We start from the raw sequence: 20,364 nt of genomic DNA, 5'->3' as shown, positions 1-20,364 counted from the left end.
TTCTTAGTTTTGCCACTCGGAACAGGGGATGATTCCGTTATACCATATGCTCTCCTGCATTCTGAGTTACAAAAGTTAGAATGGTCAGGCTTTTTTTCCACATCAAAAATTCTAGTATATTCATATTCCCCGTACTGTGCAAGTTGGAGGCAAACTACTAATTTAGCCCAAAGGAAGATTACCAAGCACTGAAAATTCAGCCCAAAGGAGTGGATTCCAGCAATTGAAAGCACGGACAGAAAAACAACATTTTAACAGATATCTGATATATAGGCTGTGAGGGGGGTATTTCCAAACAAGATGAGCTTTCGTACAGAATATCCCACATAGCAAACATATTGATAACATGGACTGAGTCATGCCACTATTGAAAAAAATATATGCCCCTGTTTATTTATTGACACCTTTGGAAATGTGTCTTCCATGTTGAATTAATGAAGAAAAGATCATTGGACTATTCGGTTTTAGAGCTGTAGACGCCTGCAGCACTGAAGTGTAAATACCTCCTGCTGTGCCATGGAGACCTTAGTTAAGCCTTGGAAGATGCCTGGAATTGTCTAGAATACCTCTCTATCAGACCACGCCTTTGGGATCCCAACAGTAATGCTTGTCGCAGTGCAATGCATCCAACACCTCCAGATCTTGTAAGGACAGTTCAAAGTCAAAAAGTTGGAAGTTCTCAATGATGCGTTCAGGGTTGGTGGACTTTGGTATCACACCAACCTCCCGCTGCAGGGCCCAGCGCAAGAGGACCTGTGAGGCTGTCCGGTTGCACCTTGCTGCCACTGCCTGCACTTCTTGTCGCTGTATCAGATGCCCACTCCCCAGAGAAGTGTAGGCCTGTAGGTGTATGCCGGCTGACTGGCAGAAGCGCAATAGGTCCCACTGGGCCAGCTCAGGGTGGTACTCCACTTGAAGCACGGCTGGTCGCACCTGGCACACAGCGAGTAATTCCTTCAGGTGTTCCTCAGTGTAGTTGGACACGCCAATGCTACGGAGAAAACCAGCTGAGTTCAGCTTCTCCAAAGCTTCCCAGGATTGGCGCCGGGATTCTGGGTTACGCTGGTCATCACTTTTCCATCCCTGTTTGCCTGGCCAGTGAATCAGGTAAAGGTCTAAGTAGTCTAGGCCCAGGGCTTGCAAGCTACGCCGGGCTGCATCTTCTGCCTCTTCACCATGGTCTCGTGGTGCCAGCTTACTGGTCAGGAAGATGTCCTGGCGGGTTAAGCCATGCAGGGGAAGGAGCTCCTTTAAAGCCCGCCCGATGTCTGCCTCATTACCATAGACGGCTGCTGTATCAATGGAACGGTAGCCACATCCTAGGGCTGCATCCAATGTACTGTAGATGGTGCTGTAACCCTGGATGCGGAAAGTGCCCAGTCCAACGAGGGGCATCCGGATGCCATTGTTAAGAGTGACACTCTCCATGACAGGCAGTGAACAGGCCAGCTATAAAGAAAATAAACATTTTAGACAAGTGGGTAAAGCATTGAGAAATACAATATATTGTTTTTTTAACACAAGTAGGTCTGATCTAGAGATAGCTGTACTGACTTGCTTGCCTTATGTTTTCTGAAAAATTAATAATAAAAGATATTTATATAGTTCAAGAATTAATTCACAAGGTCTTGTTCCAAATACTTATTTTTGTGCATCGAAGTCTGATATCACATCAATAGCCAGCATGTGTTTCAAGACAAAGACCCTTCTTCAGGGCTATGCTTTTGGGATATGAATCCTTCCCAGCGTCTAGCAATACAAAGTAGCCAAATACACTAATCTCTCCAGTACTCAGTCCAGGGATGCTCCCTCTCATACCAACCCATAAAAAGGTTGGTATAAGAGGGAACAAACCTGCACCCCATCACTGTAACCCTTTGCTGGTGATACAAATCATTTTGGTATAGGAACACATTGTTAGTTAGTAGAGTCTCCACCATGTCAAGTGGCATCTGTGGATGTAGAACAGAGTTCTTCAATCTGTGGGGCGCGCCCCACTGGGGGGGCGCCATACCGTCCCAGGGGGGGCGCGCATCACTGTCTAAAATGCTTCCTTTGTTTAACTTGTAATGTCCTATGATCGCAAGTTGTCACCCGTTTAAAATGGGGGTTGTTGATAGGAATACTATGGAGCAGCAGCAGCTAATCAGCAGGTTGCAGATTGCAGGAAGTGCCGTGAAATATGCGTGCCCAAAGTTCCTGCATTCCGCTGCTTGCTGCCTTTTCTTCTTCGATTCCTGACGTCGCCTGGCTATGAAGGACTTTTCTGGAATAAAATCTACATAGAGATAAGAGGGCTTTTTGGAAGAGGGGTGGGGGCGTGATGGCCAGGGGTTCGGCAGTAATGAAGGGTTGGAGGGAGGGGGGGAGGGTTAATCGATGGGGCATGACGTGCTCCTTTTCTAATTCTAATCGTCCTAAAGCAGTGTAATCATCTTCCAGATCTTAGACTGGCAAAGTTACGTAGTAAATCGTCAGAACATGTGGGCACAACCAGAGCAATTAAGGCACTGAATGTACAACCATAATAATTTCAAACACCAGAAAAGAAAACGCCATGTGTGGTTTAAAGTACCAGCAAATTACTTGTCTTGACACTAAATACAGTGTTAGAGATAAAGACGTTTGTATTCATTTGTAATGTTACTTTTCTGTCTTTGTTCCCTTTAATTATCAGTCAAGGATCATTCAGGCAGCCCTAGAACAAAATGAAAAGTGCTTTCTATTTATATTTGCTTTTCAGAGTATGCACAGATAAGTACTGAAAATATAGCTTTACTGGACTGCTTATTTGTGTACCGCCTGGGACATAAAAAAAATGAGCTGGCAAGCCTAATCGTAAAACTGAAAGTTTGTTGCAAGATCAGCACATTATTTATTTCCTCCACCCTCAATCCCTGGTTAATGCCATAATAGCAATAATTTAACTTGTATCTGAAACCCTTCACCGCTATCAATAACATGCTGAGTTACCTCAAGTGTCTGGGAATGCACCCAGCATTCAGACAACTCGCTCCGCATTCTTGCCCTTCACTTTCATGCTAACCCTGCACTCACAGCGATCACAATGCCCTCACATTGATTCCCATGCACTCACAGCATTCACCAGCTCAACCTGCACTCACAGTGATCACTCTGCACTCACAATGCACTTGCGCTGTTCGCCTTGTTCCTCACCCCGCAGTCACAAGAGCACACTACTCAACCTGCACTCATGTGACACTTCACTCACCTGTCTACAACACTGCTCAATCTGCAATTTCACTCAAGCAAGCCCATCACTAACCATACATTCATTCATCCCACTCTGCACTTAAATCCGCACCCAAATTCATATGATCACCTCACTCACCGTGCAGTAACTCCTCTCACCTCACTCTCACACTGATGCTTCGCTAAATGTGCATTCACATGTTCACTCCTGCCACCCACACAGCACAGAGGGATAAGGTGCCTGCTACAAAGTCTGAGTAAACTATTAGTGGTGCTATAAAAAAATGAAATGTTTGTCAGAAAGGTGCTATAGAGAATGAGGTGCACTGTTGGTGAGTGGCGGTGAGGGAAATCATGGAGGAGGAAATGGGAGAGGGCGTGCCAAAAATACTACTGCACTGTAAGCGACCAGTCCTATGGCCATCCCTGGCTGAGAGTGTTAGACACCCCCTGAAGTTTGGGTCTAGTTGCGCCCCTGTACACAAGTAAGGGCATGTCGTGCCCCATCAAGTTTTCGTCCCAAAGTACAAAAGTACACATTTACATGTACTGCAATCCAACCTTTCAGGTGGCTCCTTCATAGAGACAGCTCTGTTGTTTTTACCCTGATGGCCTGGAATAATTCCCAAACAGATTCTTGTGAATACCGTTTTATCATTTCTTTTGAATGTGATTGATGTGGGAGAGTCTATTACTATTTGCAGAGAAATGTGTTTGTTTCATGCAACAACCATAAAAAAAATTTTTTTAAATCAAAACGGGGCCTCCCAAATGAGAAATTGGAGGATTTCACAGATAGTATTTGCTGTAAATTTAGTGTATGTGGAGAACAGCCTGAGGATGGCAGTAGCATAAATCCATCCACAGATTGACCGTCTCTGTGGCGAAAAATAGGCACACCTTTCACATTAATGTAGGGGGTGTTAATATCAATATATGTCTTGTATAAAATAAAGCTTCCTAGTAAAAACAATTTACACACATTTTATCTGGGAAAATAGTTTTTGGGCTGTGTAAAAAGCCTCTGTCATTTAACCACACCCACTCACAAACCTGCAGTTTACTAAACGCTCGTATTGTGTTGAACCTTATTTGCCGGATATGGGCTGGGATATGCGGGTGGCAGTTGAATGTGTAGCGTACCAAGGTCCAGAAATTTCTGTCAGGTGGTGGGGGGGCCCGACATCTAAAAAAATTCCGCTGGGGGGGCTCAGCCTACAAAAGTTTGAAGACCTCTGATGTAGAAGAACCCTGCCTGACTTGGTAATAGAAAGTATCTGATAGCTTCCAGTCCAAATTGGTGTTTTATACTAGTGTATAAGCTGTTTGCATGCATGGTCACCATATAGAAATCAGGATCCCATGCAATGTCATTTATTCGTTTTAGAAAATCATTGGTGTCTTTAATGTATAATGGCAATGTTCTAACAAAGGAAGCTAGGAACATGTCAATGTATTCAGAGATATGCTCCAACAGTCCACCAATGCCTGCAATAATTGGGCACCCTGGAGGTATGGTGCCACCTTTGTGGATGTCTAGCAAAAAATATCTTCCGGGCGTATTAGCATTCTCAATCAATAGTTATATTCTTCAGTATCAATTGGTTGCTGATCAACATCGCTTCTCAATTCATTTTTGATCAGAACTTTAGATTTTTCCAGCTCTACTACTTCTACCCTGGCAAAGTTGGACCTGGCGGTGTGGCTCAAGGTCATAACCTTTGCAATTCATTATCACAACATTTCTTCTTTTACCGGCTTCTTTGATAATAATAGACTTGTCACTTCTTAGATCATACAGTGCTTTCAACTCATATTAATTTAAATTGGAATTGTTAACAGTAATGTTATGCCTATTAATGTTATTGATAACAAGGTTCTGAAAAACATGAATCAGATTATAAACCTTAGTTGAAGGAATAAAATTAGATTTGGGCTTCAAGGCACTAGATTTATAACGTCAGTGTCAATTTACGATTGTAACGCCAAATCCTTAATATTACATTCCTGTTTATCTTCCAAACTCATAATTACTGCAATGTTGAACAGATGATCGATTGAAATATGACTAACATCTTTTTCAATAGGTACATCCTCTTTTTTTTAGGTTTTTCAAGACAGTTTTTGTTAAGTTGAGTTGACAAATTTCACCAGATTCACCTTGGCCAAGAGATCATTATATCTGTTCGAAGGAGCATAACTTAATCCCCAATTTAGAGCAGATTTTTGTTGTTTTTTTGGTTTCTCTTATTTTCTGGGCCCTGGTCCTGACTCCTCCTTTTTCCTTGTTTTCTATGTTGGTTTCCTGATCTTCCCCCTTCTGTCCTCTAGTTCTTTAAGGTTCTCTTTCTAGATACCTCCCTTCCGTTTGGATTTGAAGCATCCTTAACCTTCGGAGTTCCCTTAAAAAAGAGGATGATCTAGATTTATTGGGTTGCCTGAACGTAGATGAGTTCGCCATATTTGATCCACTGCTACTAAGTACTACACTAGAAGCACTACATAAACAAGAGACAAACCTCAGCCAATGGGATGCTCTTCACTGTGAGTTATAATGTATAGACAGTTACTTGTGCATGCATACAGCATTACTCAGAAGGGAAGAAGGAGAATCCACATTCATTTGGAGCAAGATAGTTAAACATCTTTATGTCACATAAGTAATGGTCGAAGAGTTATACAGTTAAGTACAGCACTGCATAAATAAATTGAAGACAACCACAAAAAACTTGGTGCTTAACAGTGATAGTGATGAAGGTGGCGACGCAAGTGGAAAAAGTGAACAGCAAAAACGGCGCACTGTGATGAAGTGCAAATTATTTACAGTGAATGGCTCGAGGGTAAGTGACAGCGTGATATCACAGTACATAAGATTTTTGAATTGTTTGTTGAGCCACAGGAAAGGAGTACGCCTATGAGTGCGCTGTTAGGTCGATGGCGTTTCGATCCGTGTAAGTGTGGATCGTCATCAGGACTGGGTTGTCTAAGTTGGGGCGTGCTTGTTATAAATCCGTGCATATGGCGAGCCCATATTTAATTGGGGTATCCCATGCGTCAGGTAGGGCCGCCTATGAAGTCATCCGGTTCACCAGGGTCAGGTGATTCAGGATCAGCTTGAGTGCAATGACTGTAGCTGTGCTTTAATCGGCTGTCAGGGAAAGCCAGGTCGTCTGTTAGACCTGGCGTGTGGTCACAAGAGTGAATCGGCGTTTGTTCTCACGAATGTACCGGATGACTTCATAGGCGGCCCTACCGGACGCATGGGATACCCCAATTAAATATGGGCTCGCCATATGCACGGATTTAGAACAAGCACGCCCCAACTTAGACAACCCAGTCCTGATGACGATCCACACTTACACGGATCGAAACGCCGTCGACCTAACAGCGCATTCATAGGCGTACTCCTTTCCTGTGGCTCAACAAACAATTGAAAAATCTTATGTACTGTGATATCACGCTGTCACTTACCCTCGAGCCATTCACTGTAAATAATTTGCACTTCATCACAGTGCGCCGTTTTTGCTGTTCACTTTTTCCACTTGCGTCGCCACCTTCATCACTATCACTCTTAAGCACCAAGTTTTTTGTGGTTGTCTTCAATTTATTTATGCAGTGCTGTACTTAACTGTATAACTCTTCGACCATTACTTATGTGACATAAAGACGATTAACTATCTTGCTCCAAATGAATGTGGATTCTCCTTCTTTCCCATCTGAGTAATGCTGTATGCATGCACAAGTAACTGTCTATACATTATAACCAATCAGGACACTGTTTCTAAATGTACCTTACCTACCCAGTCCTGAACCGGTCTATGGGTTACACTCTTGTAAACCTTACAAAACTTCACTGTGAGTGACAGCATTATGATCTTGCACATATGTCAATCTCAGCTTTATTTTCTACTGTCATTTAATTTTTTTATGTATTTCTGCTCTGGGTCATTTTAACTTACCTTTTCTTTTAGTGCAAAACAGATTCAAACTACCATTGGCATTTTTTTTTTTTTACAATTTATTTATTTTACACATAAAGGGCCTCATTACGATGAGACTCAGAATGCCCTTCTGAGTCAGAGCGTGGGTTTCACTTCAGACCGGCGCATTCCAATGCAGGCAGAGGAAAGTGAAACCGGACGGTCATTCTAGCTGGATTCTGACAGGCTCAAAGGGCCAGTCGGAGGCCTGAGCATAATTCCAATGGACGGCGTTTCTGCGTCGGGATTACGATGTTGGTTTCATACAGGCTTTCTATGTCGGGCTTTCCGACATGGAAGGTCTGTCAGAAAGCGACTTTAGGGGCCTCTAGCAGGGCTCTCTACTCTCTGCAGCCTCTGGTTGGGGGCAGAGGGGGCACCTACGGTGCCCTCTGTTAATCCAGCACCGTGTGGCAAGCACCTTGAGGTGCCTGCCACACGGTGCAGGGATGAACAGATTTTCACATTTCTCTATGAGAGCTTGTACTAAGGCCGGTTTACAACCGCACATTTCTACAAAAACATAATAAATAAATAAAACACAGTAGGCCTACCAAAGTTTGTTCCATAGCTCAATGTTACTATCAGGCACTAACGTGCCGATTTACGTAAAACAGAAGTAGGATCATAAGCAAAACTTTTTTGTTTTTTTTACATATGAAAAAAATGTAACCTTACACCTTAAACATTCCAAAATAGTGAGCATGAAATAGCTGGAGAAGGAAATGAAGGGACATGAAATAGATATACAAAATGAGACTGGAATTACATCATGTGAACGCGGTTTAGGTGTGTTTACAGCATTTTCCCAAAAATAAAGGCAATTTGGCTGGATCCTTAGAACTGGAAGGAGGGAGTTTCCGAAGATGGTTGCACCACCAGAGAAGGTCTATTTCACCATGAACAGGGCCACTGGATTTATGCAATTGTGCGACTGCGGAGTTTTTTGCTTAATTATAGATTTGTTGCATTTGATACATTAACCATCGTCTGCTGCATATTCTGCATGTTTTAACGAAAAAATGTGTTTCTAGCTGAAATGGTTCTAAAGTATTAAAATGCAGTGACACGCGTTGTTGCAGAGTGGAAGGCCCATTACAAATATTGACTGGTCACCTTTCTGTTACTAATGGGTGTTAAATTGGTACTAAGGAGGTGCAACCAATACCCAGACAGTGTAAAAATGACAATTAATGAAGTAATACTATCATAAAATGTGCCACATTATGCAGCATAATTTGGCTTTTCCTGCCGCATAATTTACTCAACACTGCCACATATTTTGGCCCTTCACTGCCGCATAATTCCAGTGGCCCTGTGAGGGAAGTTTTGAGTCAAATGCTTCCAGCAGTGTAGAGTTGTTAAAATGGAGAACAGCAATCAAACAATCAAGATTACTGGTATACCTCTACAAAACAATAAAAATGGAAACTAAGAGCTCTAAAGACGACTGACTCCTCTAACACAGCAATATCTGCACTGTTTTCCTCTCACTATGTACTGAAGCATATTTCAATCACTGATCACATGGAAAGAAACAAATAACAGTGATAGCAGAATTACAGGCTGCTCATGATTAAGCCACCAACCTTATATTTCTGAGGTTTTCAGCAAGCCCTGGAAAATAAAAACACATAACCACTAGTCATACCACCAGCACAACAACTGCCATATAACAGTTCACCTATTTATGACTAAACAGACTTTTCACCAATATTCACAGCCCTGTGAGACCTTACCTATACACTAACTACTCACCTGCAGTGGCTGTCCCGTGAGGACTACTCCGTATGCAGACTAACTACCTTGAGAATTCTCACCTTTGGTGATTGCAACGAGACCATTCATTTACATGGTTGCTACTTTGCCACTTTTCATTTAGAGTGACTACTCAGTGATGGATGGATGTCACTACTTCATTGACTGACAAATCGGGAGTAATTGCATAAGGAGTATCATTACATAGTATTTTCATAGGTAAGTGTAATCATTTTTTCAATGTTTAATAATGTGTGTTTGGTTGTGCACTCACACACACCCATGTACTATTTATATTTTTTTGAAAATTAATAAAATCTTTTTCAAATCCTCACACACACTTTTTTCAAAACAATATCCTTTCAGGCCTAGACCGCCACATAACTTAAGCAAGTAAGGAATGAAGAAACTATGGGTAGTTCCCAAGTTTAGGTGGTGTGTAGCTGCTATATAGAGCATCCTACAACACAGGCGATGCTTTGAATCTGCTCACCTCAAATGTCTGTTTTTGTAGCAACGTTTTAGGCATAGGATTAGTGCAGTGCCAGCCACGCCGAGCTAGTAAGGGGCAAAGGGCCCGATGTAGGTAGGCAAATACCAGTCGGAAACGGCCGAAAATACCGATTTTCGGCCGTTTCCGACCGGTATTTGGATATTTAGGGCCAGATGTAGGTAGCCCTTTACCGGTCGGAAACGGCCGAAAATACCGATTTTCGGCCGTTTCCGACCGGTAAAGGGCTATGGAGATGTAGGGGCTAGAAAAACGTACATTTTCGGTAATTTTACCGAATCGGTAATTTTACCGATTCGGTAAAATTACAGAATCGGTAAAAATACCGATTTTGTAAATTTTACCGAATCGGTAATTTTACCATTCGGTAAAAATACCGAAAATGTATTTTGGGATGTAGGAAGCACTCCTAACAGTGCTATTGGGCCTTTAGAATTCGGTATTTACCATGCAATACAATTGCATGGTAAATTACGAATTCTTGTGTACATGCACATCTGTGCATGTACACCTGTGCCATGTGGCACACAGACATGCCGTAAGGGCATGTATGTGTAACACATGGCGCAAACGCCAGTTACAGGGGTGCAACAGGGTGTCAAAGTGACACCCTGTCCCCTTTAGCAATTCGGTATTTTTACCGATTCGGTAAATACCGATTCGGTATTTGCTATTGAATCCTATGGCTTCAAGGCCCATAGGATTCAATAGCAAATACCGATTCGGTATTTACCGAATCGGTAAATACCGAATCTTACCGATTCGGTAAAGAATACCAAATTTTTACCTACATCTCATTTACAGATTCATAAATACCGAATCGGTAAAATTCGGTATTTATGAATCTGTAAATGAGATTTACCTACATCTGGGCCTAAGATGTAGGGGCATGTAAAATTACAGAATCGGTAATTTTTACTGATTCGGTAATTTTACCAATTCGGTAAAATACCGAATTGGTAAAATTACCGATTCTGTCATTTTAGATGTAGGTAGCACTGTTTTCAGTGCTACAAGGGTTTCAGAATTCGTTATTTACCACCAACTAGAAGTTGGTGGTAAATAATGAAAACCCTTTCAAAAGCATTTTTTTTGCTTATTAAACAGTGGCATGTTGCAGACATACATGCCCTAAGAGCATGTATGTCTGCAATATGTGCACCCATGCACAATTGAGGGGTGCAACAGGGTGTCAAAGTGACACCCTGCCACCCTTCAATGTTTCCCCCAATTACTGAATCGGAATTTACCGATTCGGTAATTGACATTCATTCCTATGGGCCTACAGGCCCATAGGAATGAATGGCAATTACCGAATCGGTAAATACCGATTCGGTATTACCGAATTTTACCGATTCTGTAATGGAATCGGTAAAATTACCTAAATCCCGATTGCCAGTTCTTAAATACCGAATCGGTATGATTCCGTATTTAAGAATCGGTAATCTGGGATTACCTACATCGGGCCCAAAGTCTTTTGCCAATTGTACAGCAATATTTTTAAGAATTGGATTAGCTAGTGCCATCCATGCTGCGCTGAAAAATGACAAAAGCCTTTTACCACTCCGGGCATATTACAGCTTTGGATTGGTAAAATACTCCATGGTAAAAGGTTTTGGTCATTTTTCAGCCCTGCACGGACGGCACTAGCTACACTCATGGCCTCTTTGACGCTTTTGAAGTCTACGGACGAGCACTGCCATCAGTTGGTAACGGTCACAATTTAACACATATATGCTTTTATATTGTTAAATCAATGGATGGATAATCCTACCAACAGTATTAACCCATTTGAATGGTTTTAATGAACTATCCAATAAAGGTTTATAAATAAAAAAAACTACCTTCATCTGACTTCCCACTTATATATTGAAAACCTGTGACATCACTCAAAGTGGCTTACATGACCTCATCTGTAAAGAACAATGCCCTCTGACATCTTTAAAAATATATATTCTTTATTGATTTTCACAGGATTTGAACACTGTATCATGACTCAAGTGTAGCAGCATTCATACAATGTTATAATACCAATAATAGATTCCTTATAAACGATATCCCCAACTCTCCCTACCCCTCATAGCTGCTCATATTTTATGACAAAGACATCAGTTGTCACTAATGTCAATCCCTAGAGTTCACGCATCTATCTGTTCGGCTTTTTGCCCATTCTTCTGAGGTCCTTCAAAAATACATTACATTACATTGGTAACTTTATTTCGGTCAGCAAAGACCATAAAACTGCAGATAAAATACATACATAGTATCACAGAATAATAAAACAATAAATAACATATCCAGTCAAATTTTAGACCTAAAAGTTGACTAAACTATATGGTTATCAAAAATAGACATGATAAAATAAATAAATGGACACAATTGTTATAAAAAGCTTTTCCGTCTACGCCACATACCAAATAGAAACCGTGATACAGCGAAAACAATAGGGGGGTGGGTATCATACCGTAGGACCGACAAGCTTGGGCACATTGGCTGAAGCCTAGGTTCCTACAAGGTGGAATCAACCAGCATTTCCTTATTGCCTGGTAGGCGGGGCAAAAAAACAGAACGTGGCATACATCTTCTTGCTTGTAATTACATGCCGGGCACGCAATATTATCTGTATTAGCCCATTTACAGGTAAATACCCTGAGTGGGAGGCTACTGAGCCCAAGCTGAATGTAGAGTTTCCTCGCAAGTGGAGGATAGATTACGTCTAGAAATTCCTCCATTCTGGATTCGACTTTTACTTGAAGGAACTCTACCATCAGTCTTCCCACAGTAGTGCATCTCTGTAGAGATAATAGGTTCTGATTCCTAAGATGACGCAGCAGCTCTGATTTAGTTACCCCATGGCATATTTCTTCGGGATTCTACCACAACTCAGGTAAACCAATCCGATTGCTGAGTGCCCTAATGTGCAGAAGCCACGGAATGTTCTTGGTTTTTAAAGAGGCCCACACCTCTATAAATTCCTCTTCATAGGAAGCCAATTCAGGCACTGACCAGAGTCTCTTCCAATATAGCATAGGCCGTGCTGCTACTGCCTCCTCTATAGATTCTAACCCCAAATCCATACGCAAGGGAATAAGCGGTGTACTTGCTGGTAGGTCCAAAAGATTCCTCATGAAGGCATGTTCTACCCTCATGAGGCTAGTTGTTCGTTGGTGTCCCCATAATTCAGCTCCGTACATAGAAGTCGCTCTGGCTTGAAGTCTATAGATTTCAACGACCGGGGCCGCTGGCTTAAAATACGAAATTCTATGGACTTTACTAATTCCCCCCACCACTTGGGATAACCTAAGGGCCGCCTTTGCTGTCTGAGAGCCCCAGTCATAGTTTTCCGTTAAGGTGATACCAAGATATTCAAACGTCTTAACTCTTTCTAAAAGGAATACCATTCAGAAAAGGGTAAGGACGGGTCTGTTTAGGGGGATTAAAAATCATAAAATTAGTCTTATCCAAGTTTATCTCTAGCCCACGCAAAGCACAGAACGCTGCGAAGCCATCCAGAGTGCGCTGAATGCCCGTTGATGTCTTGGACAACAACAGAGTGTCGTCTGCAAACATCAAGGCGGGCACCCGCCCGGTCGCCAGCCTTGGGGCATCGTTATTTTTTACTCCAAGTAGGTGATCTACTAGGCCATTTATGTAAAGACAAAATAAGGTTGGGGCCAGGACGCACCCCTGGCGTACCCCCTTCTTCAAAGGAAAACGGGCCGACAATTCACCATACCTCCCACACCTAACTTGAGCATAGTTGTTCATGTGGAGTTTGTTCAAAATATTCAATAGATAAGTGGGTAGACCCAAATCTGTTAATACTCTCCACAGCTTTTCCCTCGGCACAAAATCAAATGCGGCCCGCAGGTCAACAAAGATGAGGTAGAGGCTGCCACCCTCCACTCTCACCGTTTTCCAAAATAGTACCTGGAGCCTAAATATTTGATCTAGGGTGGAAATACCCGCCCTACACCCGGCCTGGAATATAGTCAAAATCTCATTTTCCTCTATCCACCCCTGAATTCTGTCTAAAAGAATCCTGCCCATCAGTTTTTGTGTAGTATCTATCAAACTGATGGGCCTGTAATTAGACGGGGTTAGCGGACAACCTTTTTTGTGGACAGGGACAATCTCTGCTCCAAGCCAAGTATCTGGCGGGCCATTCCCCTTAAGTAATGCATTAAATAAAACAACCAAATAAGGTGCCCAAATTTCTGGTTGGGACCGAAATAGACCCCCAGGCAACTTATCTAAGCCAGGAGCCTTGTTAGGTAGAAGTTTAACTATTGCGGTCTCAACCTCTGTAAGTGTGATATCCAAGAGCCCACCTGATCGGTACTCACACATGGGGGCCACTACATCCTGGCCCAGCTCAATATCCAAGGGCCCCGCCAATCCATGCTCATGGAGGGGTCCTGGGGTAAATAGCAGGGGGGTCTCTTCAGCTTCTCCCAACACATAATCCATTGGCCCCTCCAATCTATGCTCATGGAGGGGTCCGAGGATAGGGAGCAAGGAGGTCTCTTCAGCAGGATTGGCATTTAGTGCTCCAAAATGGGCTTCCCAGACTACAGGTGCTATGTTCGATAAAGGTGCTAATCCGCCACCACTCGTCCCAGACCTAACAGTAGCCCAAAATGCCTTTGAATCCTTGCGTGAGAGTGCTGATCTAAGTTCTTCCCATCTGTTAGCCTCCCAGTCTTTCTTTCCCCTAATAATAACCTGTTTATACCTAAACCGACACTGCTTTATGCTGGTTCTATCCTTTTCTTTTATTGAGATTAGCAGATTTTTTTTGCTTTCCGACAGGATGCGTCATACCAGGGATGGGTTAGGACTGGGCTAACCATCTTACTACCATGGGGGTAAAACACATCAGAGAGTTTGGCAACCAACTGCTTGTGAATTCCCAAGGTCCTAGCCTGAGAGTCTCGGTCAGAATCCTATTCTCCCAATTCCCCCATTTCTATCAGCTGCGGTAATGCCAGCTAGTATATTCCAGCAAGCTTAGTCGGCGAGCCCTGGAAATGAGACCATCTAATTCTCCGCCTATTGTAAAAATACACTTTCTTCCAGTCTAAAAAGTCTTCAATCATCCTTCCTTACTCACAGCATTTATCTATGTCCTATACTCCTGAGTCACTTTCAACAACTGCTGTGTCCTGTAGATTAGACAACATCTGTGCCTAGGCTGCCAAGCCATCCCCCAGATGTTCATCCCTCCTCACATGCTGCAATCTGACTTCTTCTGCCACCGCTCATTCAGACATGTCCCACAGCCAATCAGTGCAATCGGGAACTTACGGTCTCTTCCACTTCATAGCAATTTGCCGCTTTACAAGCAGTAAACCCAGCATCAAGTACTTACTGCTACATTTCTTTTTCGACAGGTACAAAATCAGTCCTAATAGTATCGCCCGTGGGGTGCGTTTGGCCTCCCAACCCCATTTAATCTTTGCAACACAACTGCCCAGGAAGACTCTATCAAAGGGCAACTCCACACCACGTGCCCAAAGTCCATGGCAGGGCACAGCAGTCTGACCGCGTGGCATATATTCTATGTAAAGTCTTGGGTGTGAGATACACCTGATGTGTATAATTATATTGCATTAGTTTAAAGCACGCGTTGGAGCTCACCCATAAGAATCCTCTCCTAGTAGCGTGCAGAGAGGGTCTCACCCAGCATCTCTTCCCAGACGCCAGGAATCCTGCATCCATGCCCCCAGAGTTAGGCCTCTTATTAAGGAAACATTATGATAGTAATACTATAAGGAAATTTAGGACTAGTTGTTTGCACTGCTCCCCTCAGCCTTTTCTTTGCCTGGAAGGGCCATTTTCTTGCTATAAATGCAAATTCTCTAGCTCCAGTGGAAAGGCAACCCTGCCCCAGCGCTGCCTGCTGTCCCTGCGCTGCCTCCTGCCCCTGCGCTGCCTGCACCAGAACCACCACCAGGACCACAAATGGAGGCTGCAGCACGACCACGCAGCGGACACTCAAAGCGGGCGCACTGCCAACGCACCGCTGGTTGTACAATTTCCAGCGCTAGGACCCCTAGGTCACCCGACGGTACACTGCCAAGGAACTACGAATGTCGAAACAGCTGTATTTCCTCCTCCCCATGATCTACCTAAGGACCATTCACCTGCAAACACTGCCACTTCCCCGTGACACAACTTACGAAAGATCCCACTCCAGTCCACAAAATCAAGACCACTACGCCCACTCTGCAAACATGCCACAGAAGCACAGGACACCATCACCACCCTCTCCACGGACAATGCCTTCGTCCCCGAAACATGGCTCAACCCATCCTCGAACCCCGACATCACCACTGCCACACCTGAAGGCTACAAGATGATACACTGAAAACCCAACCAACAAACAAGGCGGAGGCATCGCCATCATCTTCAAGTAAACCATCAGATGCACCATCACCAATGACGATCCCACACCTCTCATGGAACACCTCAACTTCCTACTACAGACTGATTCAAAGTCCACAAAAAGAGGCATCCTTGCCTACAGACCACAGAGACACCAAGCAACATTCTTCGACACCATGCCCAACCTCATCCCAACCCTAGTAATCAGCTTGCACCACTACCTCTTCTGCGACCTCAACTTCCACATCGACAAACCCTACATCACCAACTCCATCATCCACCTAGAAAAATTGAACAACATCTGCCTCACCCAACTGGTCACCGAACCCATGCCCAAAGCCGGACACACACTCGACCCCATCTTCACCTCTAGTGGCAGAATCAAATTCAGCCACACCATAGAACTCACCTGGACTGACCACACCCTCGTACACTTCACCATCACAGACGCCCAACAGACCATTACCAGGCAGCAGATCTCTCACCGCAGTTGGAGCAAGGTCACCGAAACTCAGTGGCCACAGACCCTCACCGCCTCATGTATTGAGGCCTCAACAGACCTCAACCAGGTCATCCAGAACTTCGCCACCTGGATCACCGAAAGAGTCACCCCGCTGAAACCTACAAAAACCAACAAGAGCCCCAAACATGCCTGCTGGTACACCCCAGATCAGGAGCACCAAGTGCAACGTGGACCAACTGGAGAAACAATGGTACACCACCAAGAACCCCACCTACATGCCGCTCACAAAACAGCCCCCACCAACTACCATGTGCACATGAAAGAAGCCAAGGAACCTGCCATCACCACCTGCATTGACTTAGCCACCAGACACACAAACAAACTCTTCAAAATATTCAAAGAATTCTCCAACCAGACAGCCATAGAGAACACCATCCACCATTCCTAAAAACTCTGCAGCTCCCTCTCAGACCACTTCCACAGAAAGATCATCAACATCTACAAAGATTTCAACATCTAACCCACCACCATCAACCCCGACGAGCTCAACCAACCAGTAAACACCAGCCAAACCATCACTTTCTGGTCACCGCTCTGACCACCTCAGCCATCATGGCTTCCATCCACTCAGGGGCGCCCACCGAGCCCTGCCCCCACCACCTCTACAACCTTGCAATGAACCCAATCAGCAAGCAACTCACCAGCATCCTCAACACCTCACTCCACAGCAACCTTCCCGGACAGATGGAAACACACTGATGTCACTCCCCTCATAAAGAAAGCCTCCACTGACCCCCAACGATCTAAAAAATGATCATCTGATCTCCCTGCTCCCCTACCCGGATAAAGTTCTCAAGAAAGCCATCAACCAGCAACTCACTAAACTCCTAGAACAAAACCACCTACTGGGCGACTCTCTATCAGGAGTTTGTGCCAACCACAGCACTGAGACCACGTTGATTGCCGCCAAAGACATCAGAACACTCCTCAACAGTGGGGAAACTGTGGCCCTGATCCTCCTCAACCTCTCCGCAGTGTTTGATACAGTCTCCCCCAACACCCTTGTCAAAAGACGGCACAACATAAGCATACCCCAAGACGCCTCCCAGTGGGTCGCCTCCTTCCTCACAGGATGCACACAAAGCATCCGACTGCTTCCCGTCATCACACCAAAAGACATCATATGCGGCATTCCATAAGGACCACCCCTCAGCCCCACCCTGTCGAACATCTACATGATCGCCTTTGCAGACTTCCTCAGATTTAACGGACTCAACATAATCTCCTACGCAGACAACACTCACCTGTTCCTCTCGCTCACCAACGACCCCACCAGAGCCAAAATCAACTTCTGCAATACCATGACCAACGTAGCCAAATGGATAAGAGACAACTGCCTTCAACTCAGCTCCGACAAAACTGAAGTACTGATCTTTGGGAAGAACACTTCTGCATGGAACCACAGCTGGTGGCCTGCAGAACTTGGGACCCACACCGACCGACCACGTACGCAACTTTGGCATCATCCTCTAAAGTCAACTGACCATGGAACAACAAGTTAGTGCAGTCGCCTCCTCCTGCTTCCACGCACTTCACATGCTCCACAGAATCTTCAGATGCTTCCCAACCAACACCAGAAAGGCTGTCAGCCAGGCCCTCGTCACCAGCCGCCTCGACTTCGGCAACACCCTCTATGCTGGCATCTCCATCTAACTCCTCAGAAGAAGCCAGACTATCCAGAACGCCACAGCCAGACTCATCCTGGAACTCCCCAAACAAACCCACTTCACTACCCACCTGAGAGACATCCACTGGCTTCCCATCCAGAAAAGATGCCAGTTCAAGATACTCGCGCACGCCTACAAACCCTCCACAACTTAGGACCTGCCTACCTCAACCATCGACTGAACTTCCACCAACCCGATAGACACCTACGCTCCTCTTCACTCGTCCTTACACACACCCACATTTGCCACACCCGCAGCAGCAGCCGCTTCTTCTCCTACATTGCAGAGTTGCGCTTTACAAATGCAGACGGATTGATATGACGCAGAACCCTTGTGACTGTCTGCTCCCACACTCTACCCATTTGCTGTATCAGGGGTGGTGACGCCACAGGTATCCGGACACCACACATAAGCAGTCTAGAAGTGTTTGGTGTTCATGTGAGTCCCTCAGAAGTTTCTTCTCCCAATTTTCCCCCTCATCCAGCCAGTGTACCGCATATTGAACGTGAGCTGCCGTATAATACAGCTGCATATTAGGTAGTTCAATCCCTCTTTGTTCTCAGATCTGTTTCAACATAGATAGCCCTTTCCGTTTTCTTTTTGTAGCACAAGGCAGGACTACGAGCAAACTATCCAATTTGTTAAAATACTTCCTGGGGATCTCATACAATGTACCCTGCATGGTGTATAGAAACCTAGGAAGCACCACCATCTTAACTAAGGAAGCTCTGCCCATCAGCGACAGTGGGAGGTCTGTCCAAAACCACACCGACGTTCTCAGTACTCTGCCTATATTTAGGTCTAGAAATTTCTGTTTGGTATAGGCGATCTTGATACCCAAATAACGTATCCCTTCTATATTCCATGGCAGGCCCACCATTGGATACATCTCAGGGTGCACCACAGTCAGGCCACCTATCGACAATAACTGAGATTTTGGGGTATTCACAAAAAGACACAACACTTCCCAAAGGTTCTCAAAACTCGCAGCAGGACAGGCACAGATTCTTATGGTTAATGCATGTACACTAGGGCATCTTCAGCATACAAGGAAACAACATGTGTTGTGTCGCCCACTGGAATCCCCCAGGCCTTAGCGTCTGACGTAGTAGAGCCGACACAGGCTCCAAAGCCAGAGCAAATAACAGGGGTGGCAAGGGGCATCCCTGTCTGGTACCTCGATACAGCTTTAAGCGAGTGGACACCACACTGCCCGTCTGAACCCTGGCACCCGAGTCAGTGTACAATAATTTAATCTATGCTATATACTTGGGGCTAGGTCCTATCTTTTCCAGCATGCGCCAGAGTTACTCTCATGCAACAGAATTGAACACTATTTCAATATCGAGAAAAGACAATGCATTGAGACCCTCCCTTAAATGTGTTGCATGCATGATATGGAACAATCTGCAGAGGTTATTCATGGTGCTTCTTTGTGGAATAAAGCCACACTGATATTCATGGATCAGTGATCAATATCAAGAGGGTGAGCGAAGAACTAGAGTGGTTAGTTCACTTCCCCGTAGGTTATTGATAATCAAAAGGAACTACCTAAACTGATGCTGCTCATGTAGTGTGTGTCAGAAAAACATATTGGTTTTTATGAAGGCCCTCACCCACCAAACTAGACTGTTTACAGCGGAGCGTTTTTTTGTTAAGTGAGTGTGCAGTGATGGTGTGCAGAGTGGGGTTTAAAAGCTGTCCTAAGGGTCCCCGTATCTCAAGGATTACTTTATTCGTAGGCCCTTGGCAGAATTACAAATAAGGCTAGTGGATGTGGTTGGAGGGACTTATGGTCTCCCACATCCTGTGTGGTCAACTAGTTTCAGCCAGGCCTCGTGTTCAATCTGGTTTTCTTCAGGACCTAAGTGCAAATGTGATTTAAAAAGGAGCTACATATGATGTATATGTGTTCCAATGTGTAGCACTCGCTAAGGTGCTCTAACTGTAAGAGGAGGATTTCCTCTCGAGTTGTACTTTCAGATTCTCGAAAGTAAACTTCATGGGTCCCTGGAGGGGGTCCGAGTAACAATAGCATTTTGGTGCTGTCTCCGACGGAGTCCCTGTATGGCCGCAACAGGTGAAGCAGCGGGTCACAAGACAGCACCAAAACGCTATCGTTACTCCGGAGTACCAGGAGAATCCCACAGGGACGACAGGCTGGAAAATAACTAAGTGTAGTTGCTCCCCTTAGTTTTGCCCAGGTTTTAGCAAATCCTTGTAGGACCTTCAACTTAATCTTTTTGAAAAAGTTTAGGTCCCCGAATTTAAACAAGAAACCCTACTCAACTAAGCTGGCACCTCTAAGCATAGCTAGAAACGTAG

General features: G+C 44.5%; 1 protein-coding gene across 2 annotated transcripts in view; it reads right to left on the bottom strand.

The window, feature by feature from the left end:
• Nucleotides 1–372: 372 nt before the first annotated feature.
• LOC144781754 (glyoxal reductase-like) overlaps nucleotides 373–20,364 on the bottom strand; it is a 51,532-nt gene continuing 31,540 nt past the window's right edge. Inside the window, exons 1-2 of one of the 2 annotated variants that reach the window (XM_078660742.1) lie at nucleotides 8,783–8,799; nucleotides 373–1,449 (exon numbers count right to left, since the gene is read on the bottom strand). In XM_078660742.1, the coding sequence (XP_078516868.1) occupies nucleotides 574–1,428 (855 nt within the window). In that variant the 5' untranslated portion in view covers nucleotides 1,429–1,449; nucleotides 8,783–8,799 and the 3' untranslated portion in view covers nucleotides 373–573. Of the gene's footprint in view, nucleotides 1,450–8,782; nucleotides 8,800–20,364 lie in introns of those variants that run through there. The other variant, XM_078660741.1, reaches the window with a different exon arrangement.

Source organism: Lissotriton helveticus, chromosome 9, assembly GCF_964261635.1.
Source record: "Lissotriton helveticus chromosome 9, aLisHel1.1, whole genome shotgun sequence".
Lineage (NCBI taxonomy): Eukaryota > Metazoa > Chordata > Amphibia > Caudata > Salamandridae > Lissotriton > Lissotriton helveticus.
This window is presented reverse-complemented; position numbering and strand designations above follow the sequence as displayed.